This window comes from Micropterus salmoides, unplaced genomic scaffold (genome assembly GCF_014851395.1).
Source record: "Micropterus salmoides isolate LMB-PRFRI ecotype aquatic unplaced genomic scaffold, ASM1485139v1 Ms_hic_scaffold_2, whole genome shotgun sequence".
Taxonomy (NCBI): domain Eukaryota; kingdom Metazoa; phylum Chordata; class Actinopteri; order Centrarchiformes; family Centrarchidae; genus Micropterus; species Micropterus salmoides.
The window spans coordinates 22,801,194-22,821,908 of record NW_024041150.1 but is presented as its reverse complement, the minus strand read 5'-3'; the positions used below and the strand labels follow the sequence as shown (position 1 = coordinate 22,821,908).

Sequence of the window (20,715 nt, the reverse complement as noted above, 5' to 3'; positions counted from 1 at the left end):
GCCACCGGGATAATCAGTCACTAGGCTGCAGGTCAGGGTCTTGCGCTGTGGGGACCATCCATCTGAACCCAACAGCTGCTGGGAAACACAGCAAGAGAGGAATGAGACGAGAGGGAAAGATGGGTGAAGAGAGAGAGAGAGAGAGAGAGAGAGAGAGAGAGAGAGAGAGAGAGAGAGAGAGAGGGAGAAGTGGAGAGGTAGACCAGGTCGAACGAGAAGTCAAGGAGAGGCTATTGAAAACAAAAAGAACACATACAAAACAAGTGGGAGGAGGACAAGTGTTTGTGAGCTGATGCTACGTGGTCATTTTAGTTACTGGAGTGTATGCTGAAGGTCAGTTTGGGTGTGCTGAATTCTCATGAGGACACAACCTTGCTCTCTGCACCCAAACAAGGTAACCGTTCTCAAATTGCAACATCCTCTCCTTGACCCGCGCCTTTCAATATAAAGTTGTTTTTTTGTATGGAAGTGTGTCCTCCACGAAGATGTGTATCCTCTATTTGCGGTGGATAGTATTTGCCCAGAAGGGGAAGCTATCAGAAAAGGCCCAACAAAATTTTCTGATTAATAACTGTGTTCACAAGCTAGGTGAATAAATTTTACAAAATTTGTGGCGTGACATTTCAAAGTCCAGATCATTCTGCCGACCATCATTCTGGGGGGGGGGCATCGCTTTGAAATCTCCTGGTTCTAATTTGCAACGGACACACAGCTGAGATGGGATTGTGATAGCTTCCTTGTCCTAAAGCCACAGCAGGTGCTTTTAAACCAATTATTAGACAGACAAATGTCAGACCCAATTAGCTTCCTGCTGTGCGTTTCATGTTGGGTGATTCATTCATATGAAAACAAGATATAACCATAGACATCAGTTACAGCATTGGCAGCATCCGCTTGTCAAAAATTAGTCAGGCTTGCAGGCGGAACTGTAAACCCTGACTTTCTCAGAAAGTCACGCGCTACCACCCAAAGGATAGTTTATGACCGTGGGAGGCTTGTTTGAATGAGGTCAGCGGAGGCAAGGAGGGATGGGGGGAAAAAGTAAATAAATAAGTATAGCAAATACACTCCTCTGATGTGTAGTTGTCAGGGTCTTTCATGTGGAGGCTGCACTTGAGGGCATAGCTTAGCTTAGCTTGGGGGATGTTATTACACATGCCGGACTGATCGGGAGCGATGTGTGAGAAACGGTCTTGTCACTGGGTCTTAAATCACACCATTGCTGTAGTAGAAGAAAGCAGCAGGAGATGGAAAAAAAAGAGAGGAGAAACAGACAGAAGGGAGAAACAAAAAGGGAAGAGTGGTTAAGAAGAGAAAGAACTACTATAAAAGGAAGGGGCTTTATGCAGCGAAGACAGACTGACAGACTTTACACTTTGGCAAAGAGAGAACTAGAGAAAAAGAAAAGATGGCTGCAGCTAGCATGTAAAACATCGTGACTTAACCCCTCGCGATGAGGAAGCGGCGATTGGCAAAGGAAACGGGTGGGTGTAGATGTATGGGGGTGGGTAGCTGTGTTCATGTGCTTATTTTATAAATCTGGTCATATGATGTTTTAAAAACCCTAGGGTCACCCTGAGTCACAGGCAGACATGTTTTATTGTAGAAAGAGAGGAGCTGCTAGTGCAACAACCTGTGCCCCTTCATATGCCCTTTGACCTTCAGGTCAACACCAAGTACTTAAGTAGTTGACTCTTATCACTTGTCCTTCAAGAGCCATCTCAGAACAACAGATTGATGCCATGGCAAAATTATATTATTTTTACATTTTCAATAAATTGTTGTTTTCATAATTTCATTCCTAATCTAAAGTATAGCATTCATGAAAATCAGAAAGCCTGTTGAAATGACCACACATATGTTAAATAATACTATCTGTGGATAGTGTAAGAAATGACAGATTTATTTTCCTGGTACAAATAACTCTATAATAATGGTGAAATGTTTTTTCAAAGGAGTATTTTGCATATAATATCAAAAAAATAAAATAAAAGTGAAGGTCCTAAGAAGAATAATAAAGTACTTTCAAAATGGCAATCATGTTTGAATTAAAATTTAGGCAAAAAGGCTTACGATGAGTAATTGCTACAGTACATGGCTTTGATGTGATACTGCAACAGCATATTGGCAATGATATTTCTTTGTTTGAAAACACACGCCTCAGTGAGGTGCAGACCAGTGTAAACTTCAACACACACTCATCAAGGTTAAATGCGTCGCACACTCTTATCCAACATTCCACGCTTTATTCCCCAATCATCGCCTATTCATCAGGGTGTTCTGTTGGAGAATCGTTTAATTACATATTATGTCAACAACAAAAGGAAGGAGGTTGGATATGTATCTGCTGCAGCCCTGACTCCCTTGCACCTTGTGTCCCCTCGCCGCCACTTAACTTCAGAGCTTTCTGGAGCAGCTGCTGTCTCTCTCAGCATCAGGACAAAGTCAAAAAGAAAGATCACAGACATCACTGCCGTACTAACACAGTAGCCTACTCTGTGTGCTCACTGCTATAGCCCTGCATATCTTTGTTGTTTGAAAGTGTGCGTGTGGGGGGTAATTACTGCATTCTTCATTTCTGCTAGTCTGGAGGGAAGTTAAAAAAAAAAAAAAGGCCTGCCTCATAAAACAAAACAAAATCTTATTTGCTGTGCCTGGCTGTGCATGATGCTAGGTAACTTTTTTATAACACAGTGCAATATGGATCACATCCTTGGTAGTTTTGCGGTGCGTTGTGCTTGCATGTGTTGGGCTAATTACAAAGGGATTGGCCTTAATAGATTTGGTAGCATTTTTGTGGCTGCTTTGGTCTGTCAGGATAACATACCGTGAATCCACTATCTCCCTTGAAGTTCAGTTTGGTTTGTGCATGTGTCTGAAATAAAAAAAAACATCCTGTTTATAAATTCCCTGGAGCTAGCCAAAATGAAATTAGTCAACTTGCACGAAGGATGGTCATAATGTGGTGCAACTGCTATGCTCAAACCCATGTTGGATTTGTTTAAAAAAATAAAAATAAAAATAAAACAGCACCATCAGTAGCATTCTCAAGTCAGCATTTATTCCCCACTACTTGGTTTGCCAAAATATAATGGCATGTGCGACAACATGGAAAAACACAAGTAGCGTGAAGCTGATGTTGTTAACCTGCTGCTTTGGGGAGCTCATAACGTCTCTGCCTGCGTTCTTTCCCATAACAAGTTTATTCCAGTAAGGCTGGAATATAAGATAAATAAGACAGATTCTTTTGTTTTTCTCCCCTCAATAATATTGCTCGTCTAAATAGACCAGCATACCAAACACAGGCTCAAATGAGAATCGAGACCAGCCATTATTGAGAATATAAACATCCCACCCTCTTTCTCTTTCACATTTCTGATAAGGATCGCGGGGAAGGAGAGAGAGTAGACAGCTCAACAGCCCCTTTCTTTTTCTTGCCACACACTCCCCCCTTTTCTAATTAACATTGTGCATGTTGTCAGGCTTTGTTTAATAATGCATGATTGCTATCAGCAGCAAAATCCTTTGAATGAAGCGCCACTGAATGGGAACACAATAATACCACCAGGGGCTCAGGAAGAAAGATTGTTTTTTTCTTTCTATTGTAATAAACGCTCAATGGAAAGCATCAGTGCCACCAAATGTATGAAAGTGAAGGTGCAGAGTGCAACGCAAATGTTGAGGATAAAATTGGCACAGGTGGTGCCACCTTTGAGGGAGTCTTTTCATATGGACTAATGGAAATGGAAAGGATCGTTTGAACTCATGTACATGCTCATACATGTAGTTACACATGAATGAGCAAAAGCTTTCATACAAAAAAACCCTGCAGTATTGAGGCTAAATCCACTGTCAGATAATAATGCAGTTGGCAAACTGCTGCCCCTCTGCCAGGTCTGGCAGGTGGCTCGTCCCCCTTAGCACATTAGGAAAGAATCTGCAGTGTAGTTTACTTGTAAAAATTAGCACCACAAATCAACACCAAAAATAATTGCTTTAATTTTTTGTATAAATCAAGGTTTCGGGGGGAGGGGTTTAGCTGTGCTTACATTAGTTTCTCCTTGTATTTACTCACATAGCACAGCCCTTTTGGATGTCTCACTGGTGGTTACACAACATACAGATGGTTTTGTTTGCCTCTATCAGCGTGTGTGATTGTGTGTGTGTGTGTGCGCGTAAATGGGTGTGTGCGCATGCCGGGCGTGAGTAGAGAAAGGGGAGGGCTGCTGAATACTGTTTCTTATGTTGCTGCCTAGTGTCATGTCATTATGGAGATTCACACATTAATTAACTGAAAGGCTATCACTTAGATTTGGCGGGGCAGATGCGGAAAACAATAACCAGGAGGAGAAAGACAGCTGTACCTGCCGTACGTACGGATCATACTTTATCCCCCTCACTCCCTGCTCGGGTTTTTCAGTCCAGTTGATTCTAATCAAATCCACAGTCGCTACAAACACTACTCATGTGAAAATTCTGTCTAGTGTGCTCAAATGTATGCATATGTATTTGTGTGTGTGTCGGCGGCGGTGGTGTGAGCGGGGGATGAGATTGCCTCAAATTGATTCCCTTCGCCACACGTCCCCCGCTCTTGCGCTTGCTGCTAGCCCCTAGGCGCTTGAAGACAGGTAGTCGTGTCTATCTCCCCCCAACACAAATCGAGTGTGACAGGTGCGCTATCTTCCCGTCTTTTCTGCCATTTACAGCCCACAGAAATGAAAGAGGGAGAGCTGAGAGCAAGAAGGAGGATGATTGGTAACAGGGAAATGAGGTGCTTTGTCGTAATTGGGCATACTGATTGGGCTTAGGGGGGTTTGTTTTTCTTTATTTTCTTTTAGTGGGTGGTGGTCAAATCTGCAGATAAGCAGCCAATAAAATATTATTTTTGGAAAAAGCATTTATATGCCTAGTTGCTGTCTCCTGAACAGACATTTACTAAAACAGCACATTCCCAAAACTTCATGAGATCTGACACGGTGTGTGATGGCATGGTACTCAAAGTGTCTGAAATGCCATGGTACACAGACCGTGTACTGGTCTGCTCCACCAGTCGCCACAGCTGAAACAATAGCATCCTGCATATAAGACTAGCTAGCATGCTAACCAGCAGTACAGTGCATGTCGTCAAAGCTCACACACTTTGGATTAGCCGGGAGCCGTGTTACGCGCTGAAGACTACCGCAGAGCATCCATCACTAAGAATCAAGCACAGGCTTAAGCAAATGGATGACAAGGGATAGAGCCGGTCTGAAGCTAATACTAGCTCACTGGATCACATTGATTTTCACAGCCATGTAGTGGCCCTTCTATAGGGCTGAAACATGAATGGCAACACTTGGCCACTCTGTCTTATAGATTTTATTGGTTGTTTGAGCAGCGCTAAGCTAAGCTACTCCATTACTTTATATAAGCACTTAGAACTATTAAAGAATCTATCATGGATTAAATGTGGTGTAAGAAGAAGAATGTCCCTCAGATGAATTGGTTTATTGAATGTGTATATCATAATGCAACCGAAAGACAACATTTATATCATGTATTGTACTTTAAAGAGAAAGACTCACGAAAGCCTCTCAATGGTCCAATTGACTCCTAATTGAAGAACTGTAAAATAGCTTTCAGCATTTATGAATATTCCCTGTATTTCCTGACTATTCTTACACGCAAAAGACACACTCTTTATGTGAAACAGATATCAACACTGATCTTAGCAGGACTTAAAATGTACTCTTATTATGCAGCGTATTTAATTGGTGCTAGCGACCAAAGCTGTGAAGACAAAATCTTATTAGTCCACCCTTTCATCTGTGTGGTTTCTCCCTCTCTCTTTTGCACATTCTATCGCTCTCCCTCTCACGCACACGTGCACACGCATTGTGTGAAGTGACTATTCCATTTAGAGAACTGTCAGAACATACCCCGTGAGCACATCAGCCTCTTCCTATCCTCTGTCAGCTCCAGCCGAGGCTGTGTGGGGGTATGTCAGAAATGTGCAGGGATAGATAAAACCCGTGGAGCCAAACAGCTTTGTTTCATTCAGTCCTTCTCTCTTTTCTCTCTCTTTTTTCCTCCCTCCTTACTCCCTCTCCCCATCCCTCCTTGCCTTGCATAGGCTGTGAATACCCTGCATCTGAGAAATCAGACCAGACTGACTCACAGGGCTCTGTGAGCCAGCGCCACCGAGGCTGCCAAAGCATGCTGGTGCCAAGCTGTCCCACCATGCACAGAGCCAGACCCACGCTGCTGCTGCCGCTGCTGCTTGTCCTGGGTCTGTTCCTCCACCTCGCCGACGCTCAAAGTAAGTGGACTGTTGGCTTTCACGTGGGCCTCAAGTGTTGTGTCCTGCTCTGTTGGGGGTGGGGTGGGGTTTGTTTCTTCTCTTTTTTTTCATTGAAATATCAGACACGTAAATACTTCATGTAACACACTTGCAACTTATATAAATACTTCATGAAATGCATGAAACTTCTTCATGGCATACTGGTGTGCTATTATCACTTCCAGTATGAGATGTTAAATCTCTTTATTTGAATAAAAGATATTCAATTCAGTAAGGTTTTAGTAAATTAAGGGTAGAATGAAATTATCTGCATCAGTTATAAAACAAAAAATATCACATTTTTCCCACATCCCACCACCACCGCTCAAAAATATGTTTTGCTCATTGTTACCTCACAAGTTTGACCTTCACTGTGCAGAATGATGTATGTGCAGAGTTTGACACCAGAAGGCTGTTTTCACATTCTCCTGATGAAGGGGGGAAAGTTTCTTTGTTGCTCACCTTAAATCTGAGTTTCAGGCGTGCACCCACATGATGATTGTGTGACATCCCAACCGGTTTGGAAGCCAGTTGTGGTCCAGTATGAGTCCTTGCAAAAGTCCAAAATGCAAAAACACGAAGCCTTGAGTGCATACACACTGAGAAAAGTTATATTTAACTTTTGAAATTGAGAATATTCATAGATTCTGGATTTTTTGAATGAGAGAGAAGAAATGGATGTCATTTTATAAATTAGGTACATCAGGTAATGGGGGGGGGGGGGTGCATTATAATACACATGTACTATTCAAAACAGGGTGTTTTTGTAGCCTATATCTTAAAACATGTCTGAACAGGATCTTAGATTCTAAGTAACTTTTCTTCAAATAATATTAAATGCTTTAAGGCAATATATCAGTAAAACTCGAGGACGGGGTGTTGGCAAGTAGTAATCTTCATATTATGTTCCTCCCTCCCTGCCTCACACACGCACACACCCGTGACAAGCACACACCTAAAATCTCTTCATCTCACCAAACTATCAAAATGTGTTCAAATCGCTATTTTCCAACTACTTCTTTCTGCCTCAAAATCGTATCTTGTGAACCAGAAATGCCCAGGCCTTAGCCAAAAATCTCATGATGAGAAGCCATTGGAATTGAGTTACTTCAGACACCTGCCCATTGATGTGTGACAACAGTTTTCAAACCTCATTGAGCTTTGGTCCTGCTCCCTCCCCACCACCCTCCTTTTTTTTTTTTCTTTTTTTTTTTTTTTACACTAATATCCATGAATCATTAGCTTCTGGAGTCAAAGAGTGATGAATAAAAGTTTTATTGCTCCCTTTGCACTGACTGAAATCCCCCCCAGTTCAGCTGAATATCTCTGAATGAAGGGATCGTTCACCCAAGGTCATATACAACAGAGCCACGCAAAGTGAAATTGATGGGTTAGATTTTCAACTTTGTGCTTGAGAAATGTTCCTTGCAGTCTGTTCAAATGTGTTTTATTGTTCTTCTCTGCCTCTCGCCACATATGTCTCACAGTGGGGAAGAGGCAAATGGTGAAATGTCTTCTCCGTTTATCCCCTGTTTTTATGTGCAGCTCCAGGATTTATTGACACAATTTAATTATGGGACCTTCCCAAAACGGCATTAACAGTCGATAAACGTTACCATTGAGGGGGCTCTTTAGTAGCTTTCTTTGCAGAAACACCCATCTTCCACAGTCTAGTGTGAATCTACAGAGCAACATTTGATGAGGGAAAAAAAAAAAAAAAACACAGTTGCCAAAACCTTCCGCTTAGACAACTGTCTTGACAAAGCTTCCACTCTCGCATATCCAGACATTCCACAGTCACATTTGAGCATCATGTAACAGAGACCTGCACGAGTGCGGTCAGCAGCCCCCAGATCTTGACGCCTCTACATTACGCCCCCCCCCCAAAACCCCTCTACATTAATTTCCTTCCTTTAGCCGTGAGCAGCTGCTTCTACCCCATACCCTACTTAGACAGCTGTGCTGGGTCATCAGTTCAAAGCCAAAACAAACGTATCACGAGGTATCCACAGTGGCTGTCTGTTAATGACTGAGGGGGTGTGTGGGAGCCAGGGGGGGTCACGGGGATGAGATGTGTGCCCTGTCTGCAACCGAGGTAAAAGAGTAAGTGTCTGCTCATAGCCAGAACCATTTCAGGCAGTACATATCAGACCTGTTTTTTTTATTTTTATTTGCTCCATCCTGTGATGCACTGCCTGATCTCCCACAGGCACGTGATTGCTCCTCCCCATCCCAGCTCCCCTCTATTGTTTTTCCTCCTAATCACTCTCTTGCCAATTTTCTCCTCATTTCTTAAATCCGCCTGCATCTTGGCCTTCCCACTTTCTCCCCTTGCTATTGCAATAGCCCCTTCCAGCGACATAGAAACTCCTTAATTTCCTGTCCTGTGCATAACCAGCCCAGACACTCTCTCTCCCCATCTGCGGTGTGCACTGAGGACCAAAAAGAATTTTGTGTGCTCCAGACCAACCCCCAGCATCAAAACTCCAGCTGCATTTCCGAAGGGAAAGCTGCCCTCTGTTGGTGCTCTACATCCATTTGGGTGTGAGCTAGCCTCCGGCTGTGGGCATGGTGGAGGATATGAGACACGCGAGAGAAGAAAATGGCTGAGTTGGCCTGCTCAACAGATGGCGCGATCCTCTGAGCCAGTCCTACTCACCACCCCACACAGTGGACACTGCAGCCCCCACTTTAGTAAAATGCCAGTCAGGCCCCCTAATACAAACACATTAAAGTTAATGTGTTAATGGGAGTGCTTCCAAATTTGTTCTTTCTACAAATGTCTCCAAGTGTAGCCTTTATGTAGCAGTGAAGGACATGATGGGTTCAAAACTGATCTTAGAGGGTTTGTGTAGCTATATCTCTCTGTTTGGTCTGTGGGTTTGTTATTGTTTTGTCTCTGGCCTTCCCCCTCTGTTGCTCTCTCTCGTTTTCTCCTTCACCCTGTCCCCTCTCAAATGAGGCCCAATTAATTTGTGTGGCAAATTGGGCTTGGCAATAGCTTGAAAGAAAGGCATAATTGTCCCTGGTGAGCCAAGGGGACAGAGCTCGAGAGAGAGAGGGAGAAAGAGCAGGGAGGCAACAAACAATTCCTCTGTGTGTTTTACTGAGAAGTAAAAGGAAGCGTCGGAGGATGAGAGGAGAGCTGGAGGCGTTTAACATCTCCACCTGGGCAGGGAAGAAAACTCTGGTGTGGGCATCCACACTAAATAACTTGGCTGCTCATTAACCTGATGGATTGTTTTATGAGCCGGACACTGATATGAAGCAAAAAAAAAGTGAGAATGTGTCTCAGTGTGAGTAACTAGAAAGTTTTCCTATTTTGATGGAGCTACATTACCATTAGTAGCAGTTGAACTGAAAATTGCTGACTGTTTTAGGATTTTTTTCTCTCACTGAACAAATTCACATCAAAAATACAGTTTTAAAAAACATGCTGAGCTACATCTGTAGGGAAAACCGGTTTTCACCACCCACCCCCACTCATTTTCTACCCAGCGCTGCCCCATGCTGTGTTGAACCATGTCAAACCCTCGGCCTAATAGTGTTTTAATTGATTCCTCCCATTGCTGGTGCACGGCGTGGTGAGTCCCCAGCGAGCCAGCGCCCTCCTCTTTTAACACGTCAAATGGGTATTGACAGGCTTCTCAAGCCTCTCCAAACATTAAGATGTTAACACTCAAACCTGAACTCTCTCGCTTACACTTCTTCACAGCCGGCCATATGTCCAGAAGCGCGCACGCACACGCGCTCACTTGCAGCATCCACAGGCATCAAATGCATGTGCAATCCCTTTGAGCGAGCAATCAAAGGTGGAACCACATGGGGCAAAAACAGCAAACTGTCCATCGATGCGGCATTTCTTTTGATCCATTAGTGTGAAGAAAAAAGATGGGAGCAAAATTACTCACTTTTTAATGCAACAACAACACAGTCACATTTTAAATTTTGTTAAATAATTATAGGATAGAAGTTTTCCCCTCCTTTTACAGTTAAAATCGGACTCTCAATGCTGTTTTTGTGTGAGGAACCAGTTTCCCATATGTTCACTATAAGATATGTCGAAGCAAGTTACACATTTATGATCCAAGAGCGCATACTGCTCTATGAGGAGTCATTTGTTTAGCGGTACGGCAGTAACAACCCAACAGCATCTGCCAGCGTTGCAGTTGTTTCCAGTATTTTGTGGGTGGAATGCAGATGATCATAACTATGATTTGTAGCGCTGTTTGTATATCTGTTAGGATGGAACAAAATCAGGGAGATGTATGTTTGTAGTATACAGAAGCATGCACACACACAAGGAGACACACTACTACAATACTATGAACATGGGAACATAATGTGATGCAATCTGAGCTAAACCATTGACACATGCAGATGAATGGAGAAGTCTCTTGCATACATGCATATGCGCACATATCCCCTAAACAGGATCACCTTGTAGCAAGTCCGAAAGCTAACTCTATTCCTCTGATGACATCAGGCTGTAATATGTGTGTTTTATGCATGGCTGGCCTAATATGAATTATTGTAAAATAGTGTTGTATTTGCATATGAGCTTCCGGGCTGTACTGAAATTAGCATTTTTACAACAGCTCAAATTAAATCCCTCTGCTTAATTTGCCTGCATGCTAATTTGATTTAAATTGAGTCTATTCCATTCGCTTTTACTCTCATACCCACACAGCGCTAACATACAAACCACGCACACACACCGATTCAAGCACAGTATGTACTCTTAAGAGCTACAGCCTACATCCTCCCCACTACCTCCACACACACATTTAATTAGACACACAAATAAACACACACACGGCTTACACGTTTGTGTATCCACATGAAATGCCATTAAAGCAAGGGGACTCATGGCGGTTTTGATTCCACTTTAAATCACTGTAATTCCCCCCAGTCTGCCACCTCGTTCATCATTCTGCCGGACACTGCTCAAGTGGAAATCTCATTGTTGGCTCCACTCGTTCATTTCAAAATGTGTGTTAGCACACTGCATCTTTAAAAAAAACAAAAGAAAACAGCATCGACATCTACAAGTGGCGCCTCATGTTCACACTTGTAATAAACGTGGTGAAAACACCTTCGCTGAGAGTGCCAACACTTAATTACCATCTAGTTGTTTGGATGAAGACCTTGTGACTAGACTGGGAATCGGAGATAAAACAATGTTATCAGTGCCATGCAAGATGCTTCTTGCTCGCAGGTTGAACTAAATGAGTAAGAAGTCATTATCGTCTTCTTTGGCTGAAAATGCCTGTACCAACGCCTTGTCAACAATGTGCTGTGCAATTATGTTTGAAGGTTGGATCAGGCCCATTATTAACTCCATGAATGCCGATTTCTGTGGCAAAGATGCCCAAGTGTATTATTTAAGGCCATTAGCTTCATCTATGGATTGCAGTGATTTCACCTTGCACTTAGACCACAGACTCACACAAAAGCCAAGCAATTTTCACCACACTCATGACCCTCCCACTCTCAAGAAAAGCAAATAATCACACGCAATATGGAGATGCTGTACAGGCCCTGATGCAGGTAATTAAAGGCTAGCCCCAGAGCCACTAATGCTATATCTAAGTGCACTTATGTCTCCAAGACACATTGAGTTGAAAATGGTGAGGCAATTTCACCACGCTGTACCATTCATGTCTATTCAGCGGGAATATTGACAGAACAAAAACACCATAATCCAAATTGTAAATCCATCAGAGTGGCAATCAACAAACTTTCAGAAACCCTTCCACAAAATCCATATATTTGAATATCTCTACATGAAATGACTGGGTCTTAAACACTTTGAAATGCTATGGATTTCAGTGGATTTGTGGCACCTCCTTATCTGTCCTTTGAGCATTTAAGGTGCCAAAAACACAATAGAGCACCATGTAAACGCAGTGCGCCAGACTAGGTCTATAATATACACTCTCATTCTCTCACACGCACACTCTTACACAAAAGGTACCTTGTAGCATGCCTTTGAAGCTGGGATCAGCCGGTGAGCTGAGCACAATGCCAGCTGTTTTGCATCTGCTGGGCTTACACTTGGCATGGCTCTGGCCTTGCTGGCATATGTACTAAATCTGATCACTCTTTGTACGCTATGCCAGTGAACTGTATAACAATGCAGGTGTTTCATGACATCGCCCCAGTGACAGTGCAATTAATAGATTGATGCTGTTGCTGCAGTAATGGGATTACTGGACCAGTCAAGTCTGAAATACATCAGCGTTTGCCTGCACAGATGATGTTTTTCCGCAGTGTGCAGTTGGAAAAATGAAGAGCTAGAGTACACATCATCTAAACATGCAGTTATCTAAGACGGGGAAGTCATACTAAAACATAATGTAGAAAGCTCAATGATGATGACAGATTTAGTTCCAACAACAAAATTCACATTTTACACACTTTTAAATTCACAAAATACAAGTCAAAATAGCACCATGTTTATGGACGATGGATGGATTTATGGATTGGTTCAAAATCAAAAAGGGGCGGAGATTGTCTGATGGCTTTATTTGCACAAGTGCAGTCTTGCAATGGTAGTGGATTTATGTCCTGACTCTGGATTGACTCATCAAGCACTTTCTGCATTCAGGCATCCCAGAATAAATGGCCATTTAATGCAGGTCTGGCGAAAGCATGACTTCACCTACTATACCTTCACGGCTTATTAATCGATTTTGCACAAGTAAAGCAGACCCATGATTACGATTTCAGTGATTATTAACGCTCTGTAATTTTAAAACATATCTTTAGCACCTGCCGTTCACTAAGAACCAGTCTATTTTTTTGTATACTAGTAAAAGAAATTAAACGAATAACAGAAAACCAGCTAAATGTAAAACTATAGGGGAGCTTGCATGACACCAGGTGGTATTTCCCATTCTATTCATTAATTATTCTCTTGAAAATACTGTTAGAGAGCCACCTGGATATTGCTGAATGCATAGCTTTGTCTGAGGGAGCAAAATCCTTTCTCTCTGGATTAGTATGTTTGAAGAGAGGGAATGTGTGTGTGTGTGCGCGCTTTTATAATACATAACAGTTAGATTATAAAAGTGTTTTTGAATTATCTGCCTCAGAATTCATGCATCTATGTGTGTGTGGCCGTGCGTGTGAGCTTGTGTGGGTAACACCTGGCCCCAGGCTGGAGCTTTGGTCTCACTCTAGGGGTCCTGAGAGTGCGACACATTGCACTGATCTCAGCGCGGCACATTTGTGTGCCTGTGGGGTATGTTGGGATTCTGCAGTGGGGTTAATGGTCTAAACCATTCATCTCCATGGAATGCCTCAGGGCTGTCTCCCAGTCCCAGCCAGAAAGCTTACATCCCCACCTTCCTACCTACAGCACTCTCCAATGCTTGATGCCGATTGGAAATCTTTAATGCCCTAAGCTCCCCTCTGTCAAAGTTGATTTACATTCAATGAAGTGATAGAGTGAGTGCTCAAAGTCCGTCTTTGGAGAGCACTCTTTCTCACCTAATACTCCCTCACACACTGCATCTGTCACTATTTTCTGTCCATCCGCCCTCTCACTCGTTTGTTTGCTTGCTCGCTCATTAACTCACTCTCTTGCGCGCTTATTCACAAACTCGCGGACCTGCGCGCGCCCTCTCCTTGGCTTCCCTGCATCGCCGAGTGAGTCGTGCCATTTGCAGAGCTGAGATTTACTGTGACACACAGCTTTAGTGTGGTTTATTAGTTATGGTGTGATAGAAATTATACTGGCAAATGAGAGCGTAAGCCTCCATTGAGAGGCGAAAATGCTCTCACGCCACAGCCAGAAGCATAGGCCTGTCCAGTTGAAACTGAGCCAAGCCCTTGTTTCTAACAGCGCAGCGCTCTAAGTGCCCATCCCATCACACCGTGGAACATGGAATATGCATTCCTACACATACATATCATTATCGAAGGGTCTCTGGACATTTATGAGGTGTTTATAAAGCATCCATCATAACATCCATGAACAGTCTGTTTCCCTTTAGCTTTAATAGTCCATGGTGCCGTCTTCCATGTCATTCATCATTCTCTCATCAACTAATTAATTACCACAATCATCTCCATCACTTGAGTCATGATGAAGGACACTTCAAGTTAAGTGTAGATAATTAATGTTCAACAGAGAGGTAGGTAGGGTGGTATCCAGAGTGGCCTCAAAAGATAAGACCTTTTAGGGCCCCGTGAAGGCAAACATGCAGTCTAACATACAGTATTTCATCACAAACTTTAAGTCCAAGTTCGATCTCACTCAGTCCTCACGCCTTAGTTAGTCCTTAGTTAATCCACTCAGCTCCCCACTTTTATCACTCCCTCAGTCTGATAGCTAGTACAAGAGAGCAAATACAGGGGGCCGTAGGGGAAGGCTGTTGAGCAGACTCAATGAGGTCAGGATCTATACCTAGATGGATTTCTTTAAGTACATCTTCCAAATAAGTTTTTTCCCCAGCCTCCTCCTCTCACCCCTCGGAGAGGGGAAAAGTAACACATGATTCCCTTTACCTTCCTCAATCTCCTCCTGCCACAGCCTGGGTAAGACAGAATTTTCACACCACATGATCTGTTGCCTCTCATTACACAGCGCAATTAAATTGGCTGTTTGACTCCGTTGTGATTATTCAAGGAGAGATGTCCACGGAAGTGATTAGCTGTAGTTTTGCCGTTAAGTCCCACAGGGACAGCCTTGTTTGTATCTTTGGCCAAATTATGCCAACTCCAGTGGGAGGAGAATGGGGAGGCCCAGAAGACATTAGTCAGTTAGCAGGTAGCAAAGTGGTACTGAAAGGCCTGGTTGAACACGACGAGATGAGATGCATGTTATACGTGTTTGGCTGACTGCTGATGCTGCAAATTGCTTTCATTCTGCATCACAAAAAGGTTTGTCTCAAAACGCATTCTCAAGCAACTTCTTTGCCTTGAAATGTACACAATTTTATACCTGGCAGTGTAATGTAATTTTGCACATGTGGTAGTGTGGTACTCCCACACATTCAGTATCTGATATGTGCTCCTTCCTAATGCACACAGAATGTATGTACAGTATATGCTAGCAGTACCAGCATTGCACAGTTGCACGCATATTCATAGTCTGAGCAGTACACATGTATAAAAATAGTATTGTGTTCTCCACACACATACTGGACACCTAATGGAAGCAAGAGATGGACAATGGCATCTGCAATAATATGCTTTCATTCTCTATTACTGCCAAAGAGCACCTCTGATCAGATGGTCTGGAAAATGCACTTTGACCTATGCTAAAAATAACCATATTCTGTGGTGTCTGCCTCAGTAATGTGCTGTATGTACAGTACACAAATGTATGTTTCCAGAGAAGTTAGTACTTGGTTTGACAATTTAATAAAATAAATGAATGCAGATAAAGTATAGGTAAGGAGAATGTGTCGGATTGACCGACAATCAGTATGTAAACTGCCAAAGATATGGAATCTAAACATACCATGCCACACTGTGGTAAGGAGTAGGTAGATAGAAAAAAAAAGAAATCAAAACATGGGAGAGAAAGAGCTTACATAGAGATTAACTAAAAGAATGGGTGGATTGGCTTTCAAAGGCATTCGTGCCAGATGAGGTGATAGGAATCAAGGAAAGGGAAAGCTAATATGAGTTACAGGGACTTCTTTTATGTTTCTTCACTGCTTAGTCACAACTCCTTTTTTTTATTTTTGCAAAGCTCAAAGATAATTTCCCAAAAAGTAATCCTAGAGCCTACAACTTTAATCCTACAGATATGATTAGGTTCTTGACATCTTATGAAATTATCTCAACCGTTTCTTTAAGGATCTGAAATTGGTGATGAAAGTCAAAGGTAAACAGATTAAAGATATTGCATTTTGGATTGAATGTCACATTTTGATCTTATTCCGAGTCTCATGTCACACACAGTGAAAAAAAAGTTTTGTCTAGAAAGTATCACTTATTAAATGTTAAACTTCAACCAACTTCTATCAAAGCTGGGAGTCAACATTTCAAGGCTGCATGAATTAAGTGAGCATTGGTGTGCACAAAGGGAAGCTCTTCAGCTTGTGGTACTATTGGCTTGTGGTATTATTATTATTGCAAATGGAAACTGAAGCATTATGGGGGGAAAATGAAAGAATAATGCTGGTTTATAATGTGTGCTGGGTGAGCTGAAAATGCAATCTTATGTTAAAATCATAATCCATTGAAACAGACAGTGAGGCAATAAGCGGTGAAAATAACCCAGGTCCAGGCAACTTAGTGATAATCAATTGGTTGCATAGTGACTAAAGCGATTCAGGGATGGAGGTGGGAGTCACAATAATAGCAAACAAAAAAGCAAAACAGAACCGTGAGAGGGTATTCTTATCTCGAGATGACTGCTATCTCATGGAAGACAGCCACTTTTGTTTTGCCATGCCTCATTGTGTGGTGTCTTTGAAACCCACAAGGGCTTGTTACACAGCCTTCATTTTGTTTCATCACTCGCACAAAGGCTTGACTGACATTATTTGAGATAGTTTGTTTCAGGTACAATGAGAGCAATTATTCAGGCTGCATCGACAACACAGAGAGTACCAAAAGAAAGTAAGCAATATTATTGGCAATGATGGAATATTACAGCAAATTGTTAATAAAAGCTACACAAATAACTAGCACTTTTTTCTGTTTCATCAGTACATTGCTCCTGCATCCTGCAGTGGCTTTTTGAGCTGTGCTTGCACCGGTCATATCTTTGGTCAAGGTTGCTTTTTATGACAGCATTAGAAAAAAACAAATACATTTAGGTTTGAGTCAGTTAATGAGCAAATATCAAAGTCAAAGTGGCGCAGAGGCACTTAAACCTGTAGACCACCCAAGGTACTATTGCGTCCTCCGAAATGCTTGCAACCACTGCCGGAGCGAGGAAAGTTTTTCAGCTTAGACATATCTAGATCTTTTTATTCTTTCCCTAGTGCGTTCAGGTACAGTAGAGCCGCCCCCCACACTGGCTTCTTGGAAGGCAGATCTATCCACCCGGTCACTGCTCTACATCTGTACAAGATCTGGAAATATTGATTAGGTGATAATTAAATTGTCCATCCCAGCTTGATATGGATTAATAATTGCCCAGTAATGGCCTCCTGACATTTTGCTGTATTGACTCGATACTGTTTGCAGTGGTGCGCCGATAATTATGACGCTTGGCATTCTTCATTTTGTCCCTAATGAGACCAATCAGAGTTGGCTCGACTTTTGCCTAAGAATTAGAAAGGAGTGAGAGGGACAGATTTTTGGACCCATTATTCAAAGCTCTGTGCCTTATCACAGAGATATATCCTTGTCTTTACAGGAGCATTTCTTCTTCCTCATTTCTTAGTGCTTTGTCAGAATAAGGATAAACTGTCATACTATGTTGGTCCAAATCACGTAAAGAGGACATCTTTGGACAAATAACAGCACCACTAGGAGTACTATAAATACAGAGATGAGAAGGTGGTATGGGCATCGTGCCACATCACTGCTTCGACTTCCTCGCTGCCATCTGTGAGTGTTCCTCCTCTGGCATTCTCACAAAGGCCTTTTGTGCATTTTCTCCCCTTTGTCCCTGTTTGCTAGGTTTAATTAGGTTATTTACTTGAGCCTCACCTCCCAATGTTTCATTATAGTGGGCATTGCAGATAGGGCTTCACACAGGGCAGGGGCAGATAAAAAGTTAGGACAAAAGATGATAAATGTCGCGAGCGGGGACCGGAATGCAATCTGGCCACCACGATGCAGAGATGCTCTAATGGCTTCCCAGCACGGAAGGGGGAAGGCACTGTCGAGATGGCAACGTGATAAATGGTGCCGGGATGGCTGTAAGGACTGTAGGCAAGACAAAGAAAAACAAGAGAGTCATGGAAGGAGGAAAAAACGAAGATGACCACAAAATGGAATCTAATTAATCTGGACTTGGTTCCCCCTCCTGACAAACTCAGAGCAGAAGAAGAAGGGGAAGGGAAATTGTTTTTTAGGGATGTGTTAACCCCCCCCCTCCCAACTTTCCTCCCAGGTTGAAAAGGCACAGGGACGTATGGGTTCTGACAATGCTCCTGCACCTGTAGAATGATTAATGACAGGGGACTCGCCTTACATGCTGCAGAGAGGAAATATCTGCTCCAAAAACACACCAAGGAGAACTCTGCTATCAACATAAGTCTTCTGCTGTTTACCGGTACATTACACAAAAATAGTCCCTTTAAGTAAAACTATATGATGCTGATTTTCCAGTAGTATATTCAATTCCCAAATGGTACAACTATCATATAGGAGTCATTTACAATACAAAGTAATATTATAAATCCTGATACAGAATGAGAGAAGAACGGAAGGAGAAAGCTTCTCATAAAGGGATGAATGAGTGGATAACACTGCCATTAGTGCCACTATCTGATTCAACGAAATGTATGCTGAAGTGGTGACCATGCTTTTCAGATATATAAGCGCTCGCATGACATGTTCAATTTTTCCCCTCACATGCAGATGGCTGCGCAGGTCAAAGCCATTGATGGATGTAGTGTGTTATAATAATTACAAAAAGAAAGAACACTTTATATCCTTGTCTGATATATTCGAATTCTGTACGTTATGATTCAGATAACTGACATTTCATGCCGTTATAATAGGAGCTGCCTCTGCATCAGCTTGACCCTCTTTGTCTCCTTTATATCCTTAAGTGTACTAGATTTCCTAGAATATTCATGAAGTTAACAATGATGCGGCACACTATTTAACCTTTAATCTATGTGAGAAAAGGGATGAAGTCATTCCTTACTGAGGACCATACCTTGTGGCAATTTGTGACAATGTCATTGGCTTTTTACTCTCTCTTCCTCGCAGTTTCACTACTCCACATTAAAAGCCAATAGCCCCAGCCATTACTTACAGTTGTGCTTTTAGAATAATTCAGATAACAGTGAAAAGGGCATTTTAGATAGGTCTTTATGCTTTTAAGGGTACATTTCTGTCCCCCAGCTGGCTGATTTACAATCGTAATGACACTCTCCCTTCACAAATACATAAGAGCATTGTCTAGACCCACAATTAAATATATTCTTCTGTACAGTATTCCTATTCACATGCTTATATCTATACACTGTAATGCACACAAAACCCACATTCACCCACCCAGTGGACTAGAGCCCATTACTGCTGGCAAACATTTGCACTTGAGGCCGGCCCTTTTGTGTATCCTCTCGCTCTGTCAACTGAGGCTCAGTTTGGCAAAGGGTGAAAAGGACTAAGAAGAGAAGCGCAACTAACTCCATCAGCCCAAAGGCCACATCTCCGGTCCCCAACAGCCTTGTACCCTAAGGAGGCTTTAGAAATCCAGACCCTTTTTTCACATCTGGCTCTGAGAAAACATGACACAATATTCCATTAAACCACCCATCAAAACACAGTTAGTATAGTCTATATCAACTCAGAAAAGCATTTTTTAATATATACTTCAAAACAACCTCAAGATTCTCATGAAGTCATCAGCGTCTCTGAGTATTTTGCTCCTCTTTGTTTGGTTTCTCTTCCTGTCAGTTGCTTCTCAAATAGCAATTCAAATTGTTATTTGCGGTTCTCTTTACTTACTTTGACAGATTTCCAGCATAAACTCCACCAAACCTCCCCTGTACAAAGTAATGGAGCTATTCTCAAGGTTAAAACAATAGTATTTTGGCTAATAACTATGCAAAAGCAGGATTTCAATGGAAAATTTATACAACTTTAAAAAAAAAAAAAGGATGTTTTGGGACCAGCTGTGTCATACTGTAGTGCATTTCCTTTTTTAACAGGTTGATGAACACACCTTGAAAGAGTGTCTGGTAAGACCCACACACTGTAAACAGTGTAAACAGACACATGCACGCAGAGTCGTCCTCTTTACACTTCTACTCATCTCCCGATGAATCATTTCCACACATGAAGAAAGAGTCTTTCAAAAGTGATCTGAAGCCCTTAATTTCACTGGATTATTTTAATGATGTCCCCTGGGGCCTGTTGTTTTTTGCTCCTGGGGTGACATTGCACTGTTTGCTTCCAAGTAAAAAACCCCAGTCTGACCCCAATACCACCCGCCTTCATTTGTTACCCATCTGTAGCTCTTCAAAGACATAGCCACACACACAAGCTCAACTGTTTTCTTCAGGGGTTCGCAATTAACAATTCAAAGACCTCAACTTAGATTTACTGCATGTGGTTTACTTGGAGACATATTAATAATGTGTAGCTCACAAAAACAACCCACTAATACACAGCTAATGTCTTATCCTGCAGTATTGCATGTCACTCATTTAATGTGCAACAAACTAATTAAAAATGTAATAAAAAGTCATAAGCATCTTAGTTTAACTAATTTTGATAATGATATGGTATTTTGACATAAATTA

At 42.2% G+C, this 20,715-nt stretch overlaps 1 protein-coding gene across 39 annotated transcripts in view; it reads left to right on the top strand.

Moving 5' to 3' along the window:
• Positions 1–20,715, top strand: part of LOC119912904 (receptor-type tyrosine-protein phosphatase delta-like) — a 371,622-nt gene that overhangs the window by 269,996 nt on the left and 80,911 nt on the right. For all 39 annotated transcript variants that reach the window (XM_038732142.1, XM_038732135.1, XM_038732138.1 and 36 more), the window contains one exon: positions 6,113–6,298. In XM_038732142.1, the coding sequence (XP_038588070.1) occupies positions 6,196–6,298 (103 nt within the window). In that variant the 5' untranslated portion in view covers positions 6,113–6,195. The remainder of the gene's footprint in view (positions 1–6,112; positions 6,299–20,715) is intronic.